The 19,392-nt window shown below is 39.2% G+C and overlaps 1 protein-coding gene across 1 annotated transcript in view; it reads left to right on the top strand.

Moving 5' to 3' along the window:
- The window catches only part of PHLPP2 (PH domain and leucine rich repeat protein phosphatase 2), a 77,260-nt gene that overhangs the window by 42,009 nt on the left and 15,859 nt on the right, over window positions 1-19,392 (top strand). The window contains exons 5-12 of the mRNA XM_025426742.3: window positions 1,789-1,914; window positions 3,211-3,365; window positions 5,560-5,706; window positions 6,089-6,319; window positions 7,572-7,774; window positions 10,987-11,047; window positions 14,513-14,608; window positions 16,878-17,033. Of these exons, the coding sequence (XP_025282527.1) occupies window positions 1,789-1,914; window positions 3,211-3,365; window positions 5,560-5,706; window positions 6,089-6,319; window positions 7,572-7,774; window positions 10,987-11,047; window positions 14,513-14,608; window positions 16,878-17,033 (1,175 nt within the window). The remainder of the gene's footprint in view (window positions 1-1,788; window positions 1,915-3,210; window positions 3,366-5,559; window positions 5,707-6,088; window positions 6,320-7,571; window positions 7,775-10,986; window positions 11,048-14,512; window positions 14,609-16,877; window positions 17,034-19,392) is intronic.

The following is a 19,392-nucleotide window of genomic DNA, read 5'->3' as shown; positions in this document are numbered from 1 at the left end:
AAAAATGACATCTAGCCCAGCGCTAAGTAAGAGAGGAAAGGAGTGCAAAGAGCAGACCAGGGCACTCTGCAGGTAGGCAGCTACCTCCATGGCACTGCAGTATGGGTGGAGAGGGTTGGAACTGTCTTCCTTTTGCAGTGGAGACTTTGGCTCTTGCCACGTGGGTCTAGAGACTCTTGTGTTCTGAAATGTGGCATGAGGCCTTGCATCACAGGGACTTATGCTTGCTGCTGCTGTGCATGGAATGTTCCTTGCCCAGGAGCTTTCCACCCCGACCCCCTTAGCATCTTTGTTCACGTGTTATCTCAGTGAGTCCTTCCATGACTGCCCTATTCTCCAAGCCTTTCCCCTGTTTTCTTTTTCTTGAGATTACTCATATGTTATGCTACATTATGTCACTGTTTTGGTGTTAGAGTGTTTGTTTATTCTCAAATACAAACTCCACCAAGGGCAGGGGTGTTGTTTTTCCCCTGCCTGTTTCCAGCACACAGAACAGTAGAATGTATCCACACAACAAATATTTAATTATCAAATTGAGATTATGTTGTGACTTACAGAAGAATTAATAAATACATTTACATTTATGAGTATGCCCCGAGTTCTGTTGCTTTGACATACTTGCTAAGTATGCCTTTGCTTTTTCTAAACAGCTTTATTGAGACGTAATTTATTTTATTTTTTTTTTTTTTAAAGATTTTATTTATTTATTCATGAGAGATACAGAGAGAAAGAGAGGCAGAGACACAGGCAGAGGGAGATGCAGGCTCCATGCACCGGGAGCCCGACGTGGGATTCGATCCCGGGTCTCCAGGATCACTCCCTGGGCCAAAGGCAGGCGCTAAACCGCTGCGCCACCCAGGGATCCCTGAGACGTAATTTATATACCGTATAATTTGCTTTTTTAAAGGGTACAATTCAGTGGCTTTTAGTCTATTCATAGAGCTTTGTGACCATCACCACAACCAATTTTAGAATACTTTCATGATCCTGAAGAGAAAGCCTGCTCTCCTTAGCCATCATCTCCCCCATTTTTTCCCCAGCCCTGAGGCACCTGGTCATCCATCTACTTCCTGTCTACACAGATTTGCTGACTCTGGATATGTCATATAAATGAAATCACAGTATACTGTTCTTTGTGACTTTCACTTCACATAATCTTTTCAAGTTCACATGTGTTAATATAATAGTGTGCATCAGTATCTTCTGTTGATGGCTAAGTAATATTCCATTGTTTGAATATACCACATTTTGTATGTATATTTACCTGTTGATGGATGGACATTGGTTTGTTTCCACCTTTGGGCTATTAGGAAATTGCTGCTCTAATTTGTGTACAAGTTTTTGTGTGGGTGTATGTTTTCAGTTCTCTTGAGTATATATCTAGGAGTGGAATTCTAGGTCACATGGTAACTCTATGTTTAACCCTTTGGGGAATTACCAGACTGTTTTCCAAAGTAGCTGCACCGTTTTACATTCCCACTGCTGTGTATGGAGGATCCCGTTTCTCCACATAACTTGCTAATACTTGTCATCTAACTTTTGTTGTTTACTATTTTAAATTCTGTCTATCCTAGCAAATGTGATGTGGTATCTTTCAGTTTTGATTGGCATTTATCTAATAAGTAGTGATGTTGAACATCATTTCTTGTCATTACTGGCCATTTCTCAATCTTCTTTGGAGAAATGTCTATTAACATCTTTTGCCTATTTTAAAAAATTGTCTTGTCCTTTGCTCTCTAACTAGGATTTTTTTTCTTGGTTCTGGTTTTCTTCCCTCCTCCTCTTCAGGTAGAAGAAGTGAAGCGGCGGCAGCATTCCCTCGCATTCAGCTCAGCTGGAGCCCAAGCTCAGACCTATCATGTCAGCTTTGAGACTCTGGCTGAGTGCCAGAGATGGCAGCGACAGGCATCCAAGGTGATAAGCTGTCAGACATCTTGTTGTGGGGAGAATGTGAAAGTCCAGTAGAAATGTATTTTGAAACAGAACTCACTCCCAAGAGTGTGAAATATAATTTTTATATATCTTACTTTAGGTCCCTGTAAGTATGTAATGGCTGAAATAATGGAAATCCACAGGTCCTAATTATTTATATTTGTGTAGTACAAAAAGCTTTTAAAAGTGTTTCCAGGTACATTTACCTTTCCTCCATCTCTGTGATAAGAATATGGGGTCTTGAATGAATTGACTGCCTGAACCACTGTGGTCAGTGATAGAGCCATTTCATCATTCCTAGCCTCGTGCTTCTCAGCCTGTATTTATTTAGCATAGCTGTGACGAACCCCTTTAAATTTGGACTTATCATGGGATGTGACCTGTGCTCCTGTCACAAAGCATTGTTCTGTATGCTGAGGATGATTAGCTTTTCAACATCATTTCTGCTTTTTTAATCTTTAAAGATGAAGTGCTCTAAAATTATGTTGCACTTTCAAATTCTCTTGTTATCCTAGCTATCTTTGCAGAATTTTAGCACATTTTTCCTTTTGGAGCTAAATAGTTACATAAAGGATCATTTTGTGTAATGAGATGCCATAAAACATGAATGACTTTTCCAGTGTTATTTTGTTTGATTTTTAGACCAATTTTCACAACCCATCTTTTATAAGCATGCCGTTATAGAAATAAAAACTTGTTTTGGTTTTATTGAATTTTCTGTACATATATTGTAGTGGTAATAAAATCTCTTCAAAATAAAACTAGTCTCAATTTTAAGTAGCCATTCCATTCTGTTGACCTTACAAAGAGAAGTTAATATTTTTTGAGCATCTTTTGCATACTGAGCAATGTACTGTATGCTGGATTATTTAATTTTATCCTCACACCAGATGCAGAAACTGCACTAGTAAGTAGCAGAGTCGTGTGGATACAGAAGGCCATGGCTTTCAAAATGACACTGCCTCCCAAAGTTTTGTGTAGTTATTTTGAATGCTGTCAACTTCTTGGGTGAAATGTTAACTTTCCATTTTTATGATTTGTATTTTTTGAGTTTTTACTTATAGGCACTGTAACTTACACCATTGTGTGTTTCATGCAGGTTATGGTTTTAGGAAAAACAGAAACGGATTTTTATAAATGAATAATTAGATGTCATTACCTATTTCTCTTTCCCATTTTTAAAATTACCACCTTTTTGTGTAAATGTTATTTGTTCCTGTGCTGGATGAGAGACATTTGGTGCTAGCTCAGATGGCTCTTGTCTTTGACTGTATTCAGGTGGTGTCCCAGCGAATCAGCACTGTTGACCTCTCATGTTACAGCCTTGAGGAGGTTCCTGAGCATCTCTTCTACAGTCAAGATATCACCTACCTCAATTTGCGACACAACTTCATGCAGTTGGAAAGACCAGGGGGCCTTGACACTCTGTACAGGTATGAGGAGAATGGGTTTCCAGACTAACTTACTCAAACCAAGTTGTGATCATTGTCTTAGTCATGTGTACCTGGAAGTGAGCATATTTACCATCATATATATTTGAAAATTTCCTCTCCATTTTGAAGAGGAAGTAAATTTTTTTATTCATACAGTTTTTATTTAGTATTCCCTTTCCCCTCCATGAAACAGAAGATAGATGCAAATGTTCTGTTATAGAGGCAAAGTTGAGCTGCCATTGATCTGGCTACTCTTGTTACATAAATCACTGGCAGTTGATGCATGATCTGAAGCCAGGGTAAATTGAGAGATTGAGTATATGGCAAGTTTTTGAATCATAAGTGTCAAATTTAAATAACTTAAAGAAAATAGGCCTAATTTTAAGAATTCCACTCCCAGTTCAGAGCTTTTATCTTTCCTGTGTACCTGCTAATGCTAACTTCTAAGCCTTTTGACAGCTATGAAACCTTTCTTTTATGATAAAAGAATCCTTTCACTCCTAAGGGACTATGGCCCATATATTTTCCTTTTTTTTTTTTAAGATTTTATTTATTTATTCATGAGAGACACAGAAAGAGGCAGACATAGGCAGAGAGAGAAGCAGGCTCCATGCAGGGAGCTCCATGTGGGACTCGATCTTGGGTTCCCAGGATCATGCCCTGGGCTGAAGGCAGGTGCCAAACCGCTGAACCACCCGGGCATCCCTATTTTCCAATTTCTTTGTTAGAATATATTCCCCCTTCCTACCTTCCACCCACCTTACCTCCCCCCCTCCCTTTAAAAGTAGATGGAAGTGAATTAATATTTGAAGTAATTGTGTGGGCTTCCTGTGAGCGGAAGAGAAGTTGGAAATTAAAGCATTCAAATTAAATGGTGATTAAAAAGATAATACACATCATGGGGTGCCTGGATGACCCAGTCGATTAAGGTTCTGACCAGCTCAGGTCATGATCTCTGTGTCCTGGGAGCCAGCCCTGTGTCAGGCTCTGCAGTCAGTGGGGAGCCTGCTTGTTCCTGTACCTCTCCCTCTGCCCCTTTCCCACTCGTGCTTGCTCTTGCTTGCTCACTCTCTGAAATAAATAAATAAGATCTTTTTAAGAAGGTTAATACAGGGATCCCTGGGTGGTTCAGCGGTTTAACACCTGCCTTTGGCCCAGGGCATGATCCTGGAGTCCCAGGATTAAATCCCACATCAGACTCCCTGCGTAGAACCTGCTTCTCCCTCTGCTTGTGTCTCTGCCTCTCTCTTTCTCTCTCTCTCAATCTCTCTCTCTCCCCCTCTCTGTGTGTCTCTCATGAATAAACAAAATCTTTTTTTAAAAAAAAGGTTAATACACATTAAAGTTACATATTTTACTTAATAACCGATATTTCTAGAATAATTATTGGTATATAAAAACAACACAAGCTATAATTTTAAAGAAGTGGGTTTCTAGCATTTTCTTCTGAGTGACTATGGAAATGGGGTTAATCTAATTTGAGGGTTGGATTAGGAATTCCGAAGTCAAGGCACCAAGCCAAAGGAACAATCAGTACTCAAGGTCAGGAAAATTGGAAATCAAAATTTGTAAATTTGAAAAAGGAACATTAGAATGAGGTACCAATGACTCCATTCTAGAAGCAGGTGGTACATATCATCATCGTGGAGAACACCACTTCAGCCTTACCCTCTTGCACTAGTTTAATCATTAGTGTAATACTCCTAAGTAAAATTCCCGGAGTGATTCCTGTGGATCCAGTGTATGATGATACTGTCTCTGAGTAAGACAGTATACTTTTCCTTCAGGAATGAAGCAGAAGCACTAAAAGTTACTATTTCATGTTCTCTATGAGATCATATTACAGTAAAACTCCATTTCATGTATTTGTAAGTTCTAAGGTCTTTTATTTTATATGTAGAAATTTGGTGAAGCGATTTCAAAGATGATATGACTTGATATAATTATACCAGCATGAATTTTCTTTAAGATTTTGTGCCTTTTTAAAGAGAGGAGAGAAGAACTCCACTGCCCTAGACCCGATTTCCTTGTTGGTATGGAGCCTCTCTGTTAGGCATCTCCACATTCTGTGCTGTGCACAATGTTTGGCGTGTAGTGAGTGCTCAATAGATATTTGTAAAACAAATTCTACAGTGGACGTTTAAAACAGATGGCATTTTCATTTAGTACTAGAATTTGTGTGTTTGCTTTTTAGATTTTCTCAGCTGAAGGGGCTGAATTTGTCCCACAACAAACTTGGGTTGTTTCCTGTATTGTTATGTGAGATTTCTACCCTGACTGAGCTCAACCTCTCCTGTAATGGATTTCACGACCTGCCGAGTCAGATTGGCAGTCTGCTAAAGTAAGTGTCTGACTTCTGTTGGGCTGGTGTTTTACTTGCAGAGTAAGGAGCTTGTCTGGGATTTGGAATGCATGTAGTTGCATGAGCTCTTGCAGTGAAATAAATCATGTAATTATGAGGATTCTAGTCAGCAGTTGTTACTTGCTTGCACGAGTGACCAGTTAGTTCCTCAGTTTCAACAGTAGAAGCTTTGACAATTTTTGATGTTGGAGGGACCATCCATATCAGTGATGTGTGTCGTTGAGTCTCTGTAGATAGGGTATTTTATCATTATTGGATTCATTCATTAATGAATTAGTGACATAAATCAGAGTCCATCCCTCTAGTTCTGTCCATTCCGATTAAAAGCTTTCACAAAGTGTGGTTCTGTTTTCTTCCACAGTCTTCAAACCCTCTGTCTTGATGGCAACTTTCTGACAACTTTACCTGAAGAATTGGGAAATCTGCAACAGCTTTCTTCCCTGGGAATTTCCTTCAACAACTTTAGTCAAATACCTGAAGTTTATGGGAAGCTCACTATGTTAGATAAAGTGGTTATGGCAGGAAATTGCCTGAAAGTCCTAAACCTTGGGGTGCTGAACAGGATGAGCCATATCAGACATGTGGATTTAAGGTGAGGCCATTCTCCACCATGTCTTCCTTTAAATCGACCTCTGATGGTCTTTTATGTTTTCTCTTTACTAAGACTCCTCTAAAAAAAAAAAAAAAAAAAATAAGACTCCTCTAAAACATATGGATTTTAGAACAGTGTATGTTTTCCAAACTGTAGTAAAGCTTCATTTTTTACTCAGTAGCAGAGACACTATGAGTAAGGTAGGTGTACCACATGATAGAGACTTTCACATTACCTTTGACGTAGGTTGTTCTGACTTACCCTCCCAGTAACATTTTATAGAATTCCCATTTCTTCTCGTCCTTGCCAATGTTGGATTTTAGCAGTATTTTTCCTTGTTGTGTCAGTGTCCTAGGAGAAAACAGTGTTTTATTTTAATCAGCATTTATTTATGAGTGAGGTTGAGCATCTTTTTAATATGCTCATTGGTAGTTTGTATTTTTCCTTAAACCTGACCATTTTTCTATTGAATCTTTGGGTTTCTTCTTGATATCTGTTGTATTGCAATTAGAATGTTAAAGGTTTTGCTATGAATTTTTTATAGTTTTTATTTTCTAGTTATAATGTTTTCCTAAAGAAAGCTGGTAAAAGACACATATGCATAGTGTTCTATCATTTACACTAAGCCATTGACATTCCTTGTAAAGAAACAGTCACAGAAAAATGTACTGAAATACAGGGGAATGAGAACATGCCTGTTCTCTATAAGTAAAGTAGAGAACCAAGAAGCCATACTCTGTAATTTGCCCTTGAACATTTCCATATAGATACAGATTATTTTCCCTTCCATTAATAAGCGTAAAGTAAATCTTAGCACAAGAAAGAGTAGGCTGAGCAACGGGAGAAAATATGGCTGCTTCCTCCTGTTCTCCACATGATACACCATGACTGCTTTGCTACTCCCTAACCTAAAAGCTTATGTTCATCTTCTTGTTCCTTTGGCCTGCTTCTTCGCCCCTGCCTAACTTAAGTATTTGGATTTAAGTTTTTAACCAACAACTTGTAAGCATGGTCCCTTTTCCCTTTCTCTTTATTTAATTTGTATTTGTATTTGCAAGTCTGGATTGTCTAAGTTTATAAACAAAGAACTCAAGGTAGAGTTGGCTGTGATTATGTAATACCTTGCAAAGTGAAGCTAATAGTGAACTTTTCGAGTTGTTTAGGAAAGAAGGGAATCATTCCTATTTTTCTTTTGGTAAGTGTATTTAGTAGAATTTATTTCTTATGATCTCTTTATTTCTGAATATTTAAGGATGAACCTTTTGAAAACTGTGGTTACTGAAAATCTGGAGGGAAATAAGTACATCACCCACATGGATTTGCGGGACAATCAACTAGCTGACTTAGATCTTAGCTCCTTGTGTAGCTTGGAGCAGCTGCACTGTGAGCGGAACCAGCTGAGAGAGCTGACACTCAGTGGCTTCTCCCTTCGGACTCTCTACGCCAGTTCCAACAGTGAGTTCTCCTTCCAGCCTCCTGTTTTTTCTTTTGTAGCTCTCGCCAGAGCTTTCTAAGAACAGTGGCATCTGTGGTTTTGCTCAGCCACTCTGCAAAGTGTGATTTGAGGCTCATTGAGATCAGCTTTGTCTTTTAAGCTTGCTGTCAGCATTCAAATGGTTGAGACATGCATAAAAAGACATCTCCAGATTCGCCAAGTGAGCATGATAAGAAGCATTTTGCAAAATAACAAGGGGTAGGAGGGAGGGCAAGCATGTTCAAAATAGAGTATCAATAATAGTCTAAAACAAGGGTTGACAAACAACAGCCCAGGGGCTAGATCTGGCCTTCCACCTGGCCCTTGAGGAATGGGTTTTTACATTTTTTTTTTAGGGTAGGGTTAACAAAAATCAAAAGAATGATTTGGTCTTGGAAAAGTTCTGTGAAATTCAAATACCAGTGAATAAAATTTGATTGAAATAATACCCACAGTCATTTCTTTATATATTACTGATCTCACGAGACCATGGCAGAATGGAGTAGCTGTAAGAGAGATCGGAGGGCCTGCAAAGCCTAAAATATTTACTATATGTTTATACCTTTACAGAAAACCTTTGCTCATCTCTAGACAAAAATATTGTGCAGCCTCAGTTCTAAGAGAAGCCCCTTATTTCAGTAGTGATTTGCTCCAGAAGTATTTCTCAGTATAAAAGTCCCCATATCTGTTGGGGCCATTCTTTTTATGGAGCATACTTACCAAGGAAATTGTGATTACTTTTTCTCTGTTTAAGGAAGGGATGGGAAAGATGTTTGATATCATTAAGTGTCAGAGAAATGCAAATTTTGATAATGCCACTGTATACTCATCAATTTTTAAAAAAATAATGCTGAGTGCTACTGAAGATGTGGAAAAGCAGCTCTCCTACATTGTCAATGAGAGAGGGTCAGTAGGTCAACTCATTTTGGAGAGCAATTAGTGTTAGGAAAAGTCAAAGATGGATGGAGCTCATGTTCTACCAGTTCCTCCGTTTGGGATGTCTCCCGGGCACGCTCGCATGTGCATAAAGTGATGTGTAGAGGAATGTTTATCGCAGTGTTGTTACTTGTGCTAAAAAAAAAAAATAAGAAAAAATACGACTATTGATAGGAAGATTTGTAAACTAAACAGTGACACATTTATACAATAGAATATTGCACAGCAATGGAAATGAATGCCCTAAAGCTTTGTGTATTTTTTTTTAATTTTTAAAATTTTTTATTTATTTATGATAGTCACAGAGAGAGAGAGAGAGAGAGAGGCAGAGACATAGGCAGAGGGAGAAGCAGGCTCCATGCACCGGGAGCCTGATGTGGGATTCGATCCCGGGTCTCCAGGATCACGCCCTGGGCCAAAGGCAGGCGCCAAACCGCTGCACCACCCAGGGATCCAAGCTTTGTGTATTAATATGGATAAATCTTAGAAACATTTTGTGAGGGGGAAAAAAGCATAATTTTATGTACACCAAGATAGTTGTATCAAATATTCCAACACACAGAAATGTTATTTCCTTAGCTATATGTATGCCATAACAGTTTAAGAGAACCCATGGGAAGGATGAAAATCATATTCAGGATGATGTTTACCTCTTGGTATGTGCAATATTTTAATTAAAAAATTCTGAAGCATATAAGGCAGAACGTGAAGATTTGTTAAAAGCTGGGTGATGAGTTGAAAGAATGTTCATTTTTTTATTCTCTTCAATATCTCTAAAATATATTATTAGGATAAAAGTTAAGAACTTTTCATTGTCTTTTATCATGCTAGAGAAGTTTCGAATTGTAGCTTAGAATAATTGCTTAGATCAAAACAGTGTTAAAGCTGAAGGTCACCGCGTGCTGTTTATAGGTATTACTGTGAGGTGGTGGTCAGTCTTTTGTCATGTAAATATCTGTTATCAGGCCCCTTCTCTATTCTAAAGTATCTAGAGAACCTGAATGAGTGGCCTGTTAGAAAAGGCCTCATTGGTACCCGCTGTATTTGGGAGCTGAGATTCCCTCACAGGACTGCACTAAATGGGGCTTGTTTGAAGTTAGCCACTGTGGATGGGAAGGAAGAATCCGTAAGTTCTACAACCTGGGAGAGTTCACACCAACACTTGCAGCTCTGATGCCTCAGAAGTAAAGAACTCAGCCTCGCAAAAGAGGTTATCCAAGTGATCAGTTAATGTAGGAAAAGGACATGCACATTAAAACCCCAGCGTGATGCCACTGCACACCCACCAGACTGACTAGAATGGAAATGACTGACAACACCACTGTCTGCTGTGGAGAGTGTAAATCGGTACAACTGCTTTGGAAAACTGTGGAATTATCCACACTCTCTCTCTCCTAGTTTATACTTCAGATAAATGCTGATTATATTAATCCACAAAAGACATGGACAAAAAACGTTCATGGAAGCAGTCAGTATTCAGAGTAACCCCAAACTGGAAAAGACTTGAGTGCTCACCAACTCTAAAATGGTTAAATAAATTGTGGTATATTTACATAAAAAATTTGATATCGCCATGAGAATGAATGAACTACAGCCATGTGTAGTCTATAACCAAATCTCACAATCACAGTGTGGAGTGAATAAAGCCAGGCAGAACAGTATGCAGACTGTATTTATATAGGGAGGCAAAGGTGGTTGTGGTATTGGGAGTCAGGGCGGGGTTGCCCAGCTAGGAAGTGATGGTAAGGGGGGACTCGGGAGCAGCTGGTAACACTCTGTTGCTTCATCTGGGTACTGGTAACTGCACAGTGTTCTGTTTGTAAAAATTTGTTCATCTATACACTTAAGATTTTTGCACTTTTCTGTATTTATGTTTTACTTTATTTCAAAGGTAAGATTTGCCAGTAAAAATCCAATTGTTATTTTATTTTATTTTATTTTATTTTATTTTATTTATTATTTTTTTTAAGTTTGAAAGCTTCGTAGTCACTGCCAACATTTAACAACTGCTTGAGCTGGGGTGAATCTAGACTAGTACACAGAATCCTTCAATTAGTTGTTTTATTTGGTTTTCAGATCAGGATCTGGTAAAGTTAGTCATCTTGAGCTACCCAGGTTTTTGTCTTCAGTTCATCTCAGTAGATGACATCAGTCAGTGTTCCTCCTGGTGATCTCACTGAACCACTCTGCCCTTGTTTACTCTCAGTTACTTTCTTCTTTGGAGAGTGTCACTAACACCTATTTGTTTTTTGATTAGGGCTGACAGCAGTGAATGTCTATCCAGTACCCAGTCAACTCACTTCTCTAGAACTTTCCCGGTGAGTGTGTCTCATGAGAATGGTGCCTGTTTGATTCTTAATATTTAAGAGATGGTTATGGATACTTCGGTAATTTTGAGGTAGAAGAGATCTAAATACATTGAAATATTTGGATAGCCTGGAGAAGGGAGAAAGGATGAGTAGAAGAATACTGTACCATCTATTTCAGGAAGGGTCTTCTTGAAACAGAAAGGTGCCTGTGAATTACTCATTCTTAAAGTCTGGGGAATTAGAATGAGATGCAAACAAAGTCCTTTTATCTCCTTCATGGCAGTGATTTCCTTTCTGACTGAAATCAGATAATTCTTTTTTTTTTTTTTTTAATTTTATTCTCTTAATTTTTGGGGTATTCTTATGACCTGTGTTGGTCTGATGGTTGGAGAGATACTAATTATATTCAGGATTTTATTAGTTCCTTTGGTGGTCAGGACAAAGATAACTGAGGTTTGCTTTCTTTCCTCCTTTTTTAATACTCTTGGACATTTGGGATTCAGTGGTTGAGTTTTATGGCCTAATGAAGAGTTTGACTCAAATAAGCAGTTACAGGGTAGCTTATTAGATGCTGTGATTATAGAAAGGTAGAAAAGAGAAAGGGTCCTATATGGTCAGGGTTATTATAAAGATTAAATGGGGTAATAAATGCAAAGTATTAGCATGGTGTTTGGCATAAAATAGTCTTCCAGGAAATACTAACTGTTGTAGCCAGGTTTCTTTTTGTTGTTGTTACTCTGTTAGCATGATTATTATTTTTTAAAAAGATTTTATTTATTCATGAGAGACATAGGCAGAGGGGGAAGCAGGCTCCCCGCCTGGAGCCCTTTGCAGGACCCGATTTCTGGTCCCCAGGATCACTCCCTGAGCCAAAAGGCAGACGCTCAACCACTGAGCCACCCAGGCATCCCTGTTACCATGATTATTAAGCTGTTCTAGATTTCTTTCATATCTTCCCCACAAAACCCCAGCATGGGTCAATACTAAGATTGATCTTCTCCTCTGGGCTTGATCCTTGCTAAGGATAATCATATGGACACCCCTGTAAATCAGTTTCCATCCTCATCTGGAGCTTATCAGTCTTTTCTTTTGTCAGCTCCTTCTAGTGTCTTAATTAAGCATCTGCTCCACGTTGCTCAGCTTCCTACCACCTTGCATGTAGATCCATATCCATTCTCAGCTTCTTTCCTCTGGGAAGTCCAATCCTGCCTCTGGGCTCAGGGTGGCATCCCCTGCCCTGCTCCAGATCTTGCTCTGTGAGTTCTCACTTTCTCTCCTGTATGGTCAGGGTCTTCCTTTTTCTCAGTCTACGTACACTCACACCTCTTCTGTCTTGACAGAGTTTGCTTTATTTTGCAGCCCCTTGAGGTACTACCTCATTCTTCTCATTTCCTTTTTGTCCTAGTTTCTCAGTATTTTCAGTGTTGGCTCAGTTTCCATTTGTTTATCCCATCACAGCTTGCTTTTGACCCTCTCATATGGAACTTTTCTATATTGATAGTGTTGATCTTGATCTCTTTTCTTTAAGCATGCTTTTTCCTCAACTGGCTAATACCATCTTTTTTTTTTTTTTTTTTTTATTGCTTCTCCTACCACTGTTGTCTCTCGCATACTCTTCTTCCTCAGCCAGCCTTTTACAGGTCACTTATTCTGGTCTGTCCTTGCCTACTACATTTCATTCGACGGTCTCATTTGGTCCAGTGATTTTAGCTACACTTCAGCACCAGCATCACCTGGGTCACCAGCCCAGACCTCTTCTTCTAGCCTCAGACCCACGTGTCCAGTTTTGCATTAGGCATTTTTGGCCTGCCGGTCTCCAAGTACCTCAAACATGTGCAGAATGAAATTCCTTATCCACTCCTCCAACCCTAGCTTTGCTTGATGTCTTGTGTCTGTTTCAGCGTTGGGCATTATTGTAAGATAGTCGTTATCAGATGGACACCACTCGTGACTCAAATTTTCAACCTCATTTGGAGCCTACCAGTCCTTTCTCTGGATATGATTTTCTCCCTGGCTGTCTAGGCAAGAAGCCTAAATGTCATTTTTATTCTTCCCTCTGCTCTACTCCCATCTGATTCATCTCCAAGTTGTTTGATATTTGCTTCCTAGGGATTTCTGAAATCCCTCCCCTCCCTTCCATGTGTATTAATTACCCCCCTTTGAAGCCCATATCATTTTGTGGCTAGAATTCCGTAACAGCTTTCTTTTACTAATATAAACACCTCAGGCAGACCTCTGGGTATCCACAGAGTGAGCTGTTGAAAATGCAAAACTGACCAAGTCTTCCCACTGCTTACAAACTCCTTCGGTGATCCCGGTATACCTGCAGGATACAGTCACACCCTTATAGACATGATTTAGGTCTTTAGGTCTTTCCAGGTTGTTTTTTTACCTTTGGCTCCATATGTGCTGCTCTGGTATCACCAGACTGTTTATTATTCCTCATATACACCAAGCCATTTCTTTTTTTTTTTTTTTAAGATTTTATTTATTTATTCATGAGAGACACAGAATGAGAGAGAGAGAGGCAGAGACACAGGCAGAGGGAGAAGCAGGCTCCATGAAGGGAGCCCGACATGGGACTCGATCCCAGGTCTCCAGGATCACACCCCAGGCTGCAGGCAGCACTAAACCGCTGCGCCACCAGGGCTGCCCCACCAAGCCATTTCTTTTCTTGTTTCTACCCTAGCTCATGTTGTCACCTCCTCCTCAGTATGTCTTCCTCATCTTGGGTCATTGGACAGCATTCTTCAGATTCTAACCTAGATGTCATATTTCTTGGGGAGCTGGCCCTGATCCATGTCAGGCAAGGTGGTCCCTTCACGAGGCTGTCTTAACAGCCTCTTTGCATCCCCTGCTTCAGTGCCTGCTTTTTCCTGCCTTGTGTAATCTGTTGATCAGTAGACACCTTGAGCCTTAGCAAAGCTAAGTAGCATCTGAATGTAGAATTGCTTTTGCTAAGTATCTGCCCGATTGGTGCCCTACTAAATGGCTGGGCTCACGTTATGAATGGCTTGTAGACTCTGCCACCACTCACCTTTTGTCCCTGCTTCCTCACCTGTGTTCACTTGGTTCATTTTCTCCACAATTTCCTTCTCTTCTCCTTCAGGCATTCATTACCTGTGCCAATCCTACTTGTCTCTGAAAGTTTGTTTAAAATGCCCCTGCTTTCATTGTCTTTCCTCATGCCATCTCTCTACTCCATGCTTTCCTTACTGCGTAACACCTCTGTGTCTTCTTTGAGTGAGTAGCATAATTGATCCAATATACTATTACATGTTTGTATGTTTGTCTCTCTCTGCCTGTCAACAACATTCATTGAGCACTTGCTGTATTCTAGGTAGTATGCTAGGGATGCCTTAGGGAGAGTGCTCCTGCCTTCAAGGAGCTCACGGGCTGGCTAACGTACATTACAGACCAGTGAAATGAGTTCAACTTGTCATCTTCAGCAATACCTTTTAATTATTTTCTTAGAAATCTGCTAGAATGTGTCCCTGACTGGGCCTGTGAAGCAAAGAAGATGGAAGTATTAGATGTGAGCTATAATCTTCTGACAGAAGTTCCCATGAGGTATGTGTATGTTAACGTATGTATGTAGTCTTACGTGTATTTGCATGTATGTGTGTGCAATTATTTTCCTAGATTTGGGTTGCGCCCCCCCCCCCTTTTTAAAAAGATTTTGTTTATTTGAGAATTTGAGAGACAGAGGGAGCCCAAGCAGGGTGATGGGCAGAGGCAGAGGGAGAAGCAGACTCCTCACCCAGCGGAGATCCTGACATGGGGCTCAATCCTAGGACCCTGGGATCAAGACCTGAGCCACAGTCACACTTAACTGACTGAGCCATACAGGCACCCCTTGGGTTGCTTTACAAAGGTACTTTCATTCATTTGTTTGTTAAATATTGAGTACTTAACTGAGTGCACGGCAGTGTTAAGTGCCGTAAGGAATACAGTAATGGCTAATCCACAGTCTCAGCCTACATGGAACTGGTAAGTGGATAGTTGAGATGACTTGCGCACAGATAACTGTGATAAAACATAACAAGAGTTACTGGCATAGATCAGGGATCTGATTGTGATAATAGATATTTTGTATTGGATAAGTTATTATGAACTGAGTAGTATTCTAAGAACCTTGCTTTTATTATCTTACTTAATCCTTTAACCATCTATTAGATAGACCCTCTTATGGTCATCTTACAAATGAGGGAATGAGGGCCTGCCATGGTTAGGTAATGCCCAAGGTCACACTTGACTAGAAATGCTGGGAGCTGACATTTGAATGTAGTCATTCTTACTCCAAAGCCTTCATTTTTCATCATTACACTGTATGAATCAAATGTTGTAGAAATTTACAACTTTGAACAATTATATTACAGATTTCTTTTTATTTTTATTTTTATTTTATTTATTTATGATAGTCACACAGAGAGAGAGGGAGAGGCAGAGACATAGGCAGAGGGAGAAGCAGGCTCCATGCACCGGGAGCCTGACGTGGGACTCGATCCCGGGTCTCCAGGATCGCACCCTGGGCCAAAGGCAGACGCTAAACCGCTGCGCCACCCAGGGTTCCCAACTTTGAACAATTATAGAATGCTTTCTGAGAGATTTGCATGTTTGAGTTGACCTTTTTATAGGATGGTAAGATTTCTGAGTGTGAGGGGGAGAGAGGAAGGTTCTATGGGTGAGGGAATGGGATTTTCAAAATCATTGAGATGTAAAATGTGTAGTCCCTTAGTGGAGTCTTTAAAAAAAAAGAAAAAAAAGAGGCTTGCAGTGTACAAGTTGTGAATACAGCTTTTGGAGTCAGACCTCAGTTCAAGTCCTGACCATACTGTTTCTCACATTCAGTGTGAGATTGTTGGCAAATCAAAGCCCCTTAACCCTTTTGAACTTTTTTTTTTTTAAAGATTTTATTTATTTATTCATGATAGTCACACAGAGAGAGACAGAGAGGCAGAGACACAGGCAGAGGGAGAAGCAGGCTCCATGCACCGGGAGCCTGATGTGGGATTCGATCCCGGGTCTCCAGGATCGCGCCCCGGGCCAAAGGCAGGCGCCAAACCGCTGTGCCACCCAGGGATCCCAACCCTTTTGAACTTAATAGTAAAATTGGCCTAGCACATTTTAAGCACTAAATAAGTGGTATATTTTGTTACATTTTGTTATTTATTAACATCAATTACAGTTATCCTTGAACAACATGGGGGTTATGGGTCCTGACCTCTGCACAGTCAAAAATCCACATATAACTTGACTCAATCCAAAACTTAACTACTAAGAGCCTACTATTGACTGGAAGCCTTACTGATGACATAAACAGTCATATTTTGTATGTTATATGTATTATATACTCCATTCTTAAAGTAAGCTAGAGGAAAGAAAATCTCATTAAGAATATTGTAAGGAAGAGAAAATACATTTACAATACTATACTGAAGTTAGAAAAAAAATGCACATGTAAGTGGATCCACACAGTTCGCACCCAGGTTGTTCAAGGATAAACTGTATATTAATAAACTCACTGCATTTGTGGTACTGTCTAGACTTAAAAATAAATCAGTTTATTCTAGAAATGGCATTTTGGTTTAGATCTCTTCTGTATTGTTTGCTTTAAAGTCACCTTTTCCCAAAATGACCTTATAATGACTTCTTCCTGGTGGGTGGTGGATAAGCATATGGTCATGGCCGCTCTGTTGGCCCAGGTGCTTGCCAGTGATTAGACTGTCTAGAATATGCTGCTGTTAGTTTACTCATTTCAGGGAGGTGGCCAAGGACAGACTCAGAAAGAATGATTTAAGTAAGTTTTTCATTTATTTCTTTGTACTGTTTCCCTTAGAATCCTTAGTAGCTTGAGTCTTAGGAAGCTGACAGTGGCACACAACCAGCTGCAGAGCCTGCCCATGCTGGTGGAGCACATCCCTCTGGAAGTGTTGGATATTCAGCATAACTTACTCACCAGGCTGCCAGATACTCTCTTCTCCAAGGCCTTAAAGTAAGTGCCACCAAGTTTATTTAGAGGAGAGAATCATTGGTGCAACCAACTATACTGACTGGTCATTGGAGTGATCTTTGGAACTATATTCACATTGTTTGCCTCTTGGTCCAACTGTGTGTGGGTGGAGACTGACTTATATGAGTAATTTATAGGAAATAAAAGATGACACTGTTGGATGAGGCAATAGTCTTTGACTCAAAAGTTGCAATAACCATCAAATACTTAAGTTTTAATGTTATAGACAGTTTTCGAGCAGGTTGGGAAATTTCAAACAGGCTTTCATCTCCAAAAATGAATACATTCATGGCCTCGTAAAAAATAATTACAGCATTCTGATAAAGCTTTCTTGGGCGATTTTTAGCTTTTGCATTTGGGGAAAGAGGACAGACGTATCACTAAAGTTAATTTATTTTTGCTTCTTGCTTTGTTTACCAAGCTATCATCAAGTTACATTCTTAATGTGCAGTGTTTTTTTACTACCTGGTTTGAAAACTGAGCATTTAAAGGAAACATTGTTCCAAAGGTGTTTGTGTTCTCATTGTGAATTAACCAATAGATAGTGTGTCTTCCTATTACTTCCTATAACCAGATTTATCTCATGCATATGTCACCATTAAGTGAAAACTAGTTTTAATTATAGTCTTCTGCAATAGGGAGAAGGTAATATTATCTTCAGTTTAAAAATGGAGAAAACAGAGATAAGCAGTAGTAATTTAACATAAGACTACAGGATATATACAAAAAGCATGTAGCTCACAGGTGTCTGGCATGTTCTTTGGCAGCTTATGTATCTCTTAATGTATAATATACTTGGTTGGATTTTCCTAAAAGTAGAATCTTTGGAAATTTTAGAAAATATTTGAGGGAAATTTTCTTTTTGGAAAGTTTATACGGGATCTTAATGCAGTAACATTTAACTTGGTAACTAACAAGTATTTGTTAGTAATGTATAACACTGCCTTTAGGCCCCCCCCCCTTTTTAATTTTGAGAGGGGGGTTAGGGGCAGAGGGAGAGAATCTTAAGCAGGCTCCATGCCCAGCATGGACTTTATCTCACAACCCTGAGATACTGACCTGAGCTGAAATGAAGAATTAGATGCTTAATTATCTGAACCACCCAGACACTCTCTTTTTACTTTTCTTTCTTTCATTTTTTTTTTTTTTTTACATACTATTTTAAGGAATCTCCACACCCAATGTGAGGATTGAACCCACAACCCCAATATCAAGACTGAGTCACCCAGGCATCCTTTTGTGTGTGTGTGTGTGTGTGTGTGTGTTTTAAGTTTTTATTTTTAAGCAATTTCTACACCTAACATGGGGCTTGAACCCACAGCCCCAGAATCAAGAGTCACACACACCACAGACTGAACCAGCCAGGTGTAGTTCTTTATTTTTCACTGCATTTATTTCTAATGATAGCCTGAATAAAATTAGTTTATAACCTTATAATTTTTAGTAAGGAAGCTACTTAGTAGCTGTAGCAAACTATCAATGAAACTAATCTAATACTAACTGCCCAGAACACTTTTGGGACACACACACACACACACACACACACACACACACGTAAATAGTACCCTCAACAGCTAAAAAGCTAATGAGGGATGTGAATCACATAATATTAAGAAGACTTAAGAGCACACAAGGTTAATAATAATAGCTATCTTTTATTGAGCATATTCACATATACCAAACACCATGCTATGCAAAATTTTTAAATCATACCATATTTTACCTGTTAGATTGGCAGAGATTAAAATGAAGTATTAAGTATGATACTTAGCTTTGACAGAAGATTGAGCAAACATTCTTATATTATGCTTGTGGAAGGTATAACTTGGAATAGCCTTTCTGGGATTCAGTTTGATAATATTTATATATACAAATCTTAAAGATAAATGTACTTTTGACCCTACAAATTCTGCATCTGGGAATATAACCTAAAGGAATAATTAGATAAGGACACAAAGTTGTTCATCACAATGTCTGTAATAGTAAATAGTTGCCAACAGCCTATATGCTATTGTCTGCAGACTATAAGTGGATTGGCTAAATAAATATGATCCTGCTAAAGTTAGACAAAAACTTTTCTGAAAGGTGCCTTCACAAGTGAGATATTAGTGAACATGACATTCAACAATTCTGTGCACAGTAGACAGTAAAAGAGGACACTAGCTTAGAATCAGACCACTACAAAAGCCTGGGAACACAAACAAGCCTGAATTCTTTCCTCTCTGCTTCAATTGCATGAGTTGAATAAAGGAACTTTGGTTGGGTGGATAGAATCAATTAGAGAAAAAATCCTGGAGGAAATTACTTGTCATAAGTTTGGGAGTATGAAATGGCAGTGTCC

This window comes from Canis lupus, chromosome 5 (assembly GCF_003254725.2).
Source record: "Canis lupus dingo isolate Sandy chromosome 5, ASM325472v2, whole genome shotgun sequence".
NCBI lineage: Eukaryota > Metazoa > Chordata > Mammalia > Carnivora > Canidae > Canis > Canis lupus.
This window is presented reverse-complemented; position numbering and strand designations above follow the sequence as displayed.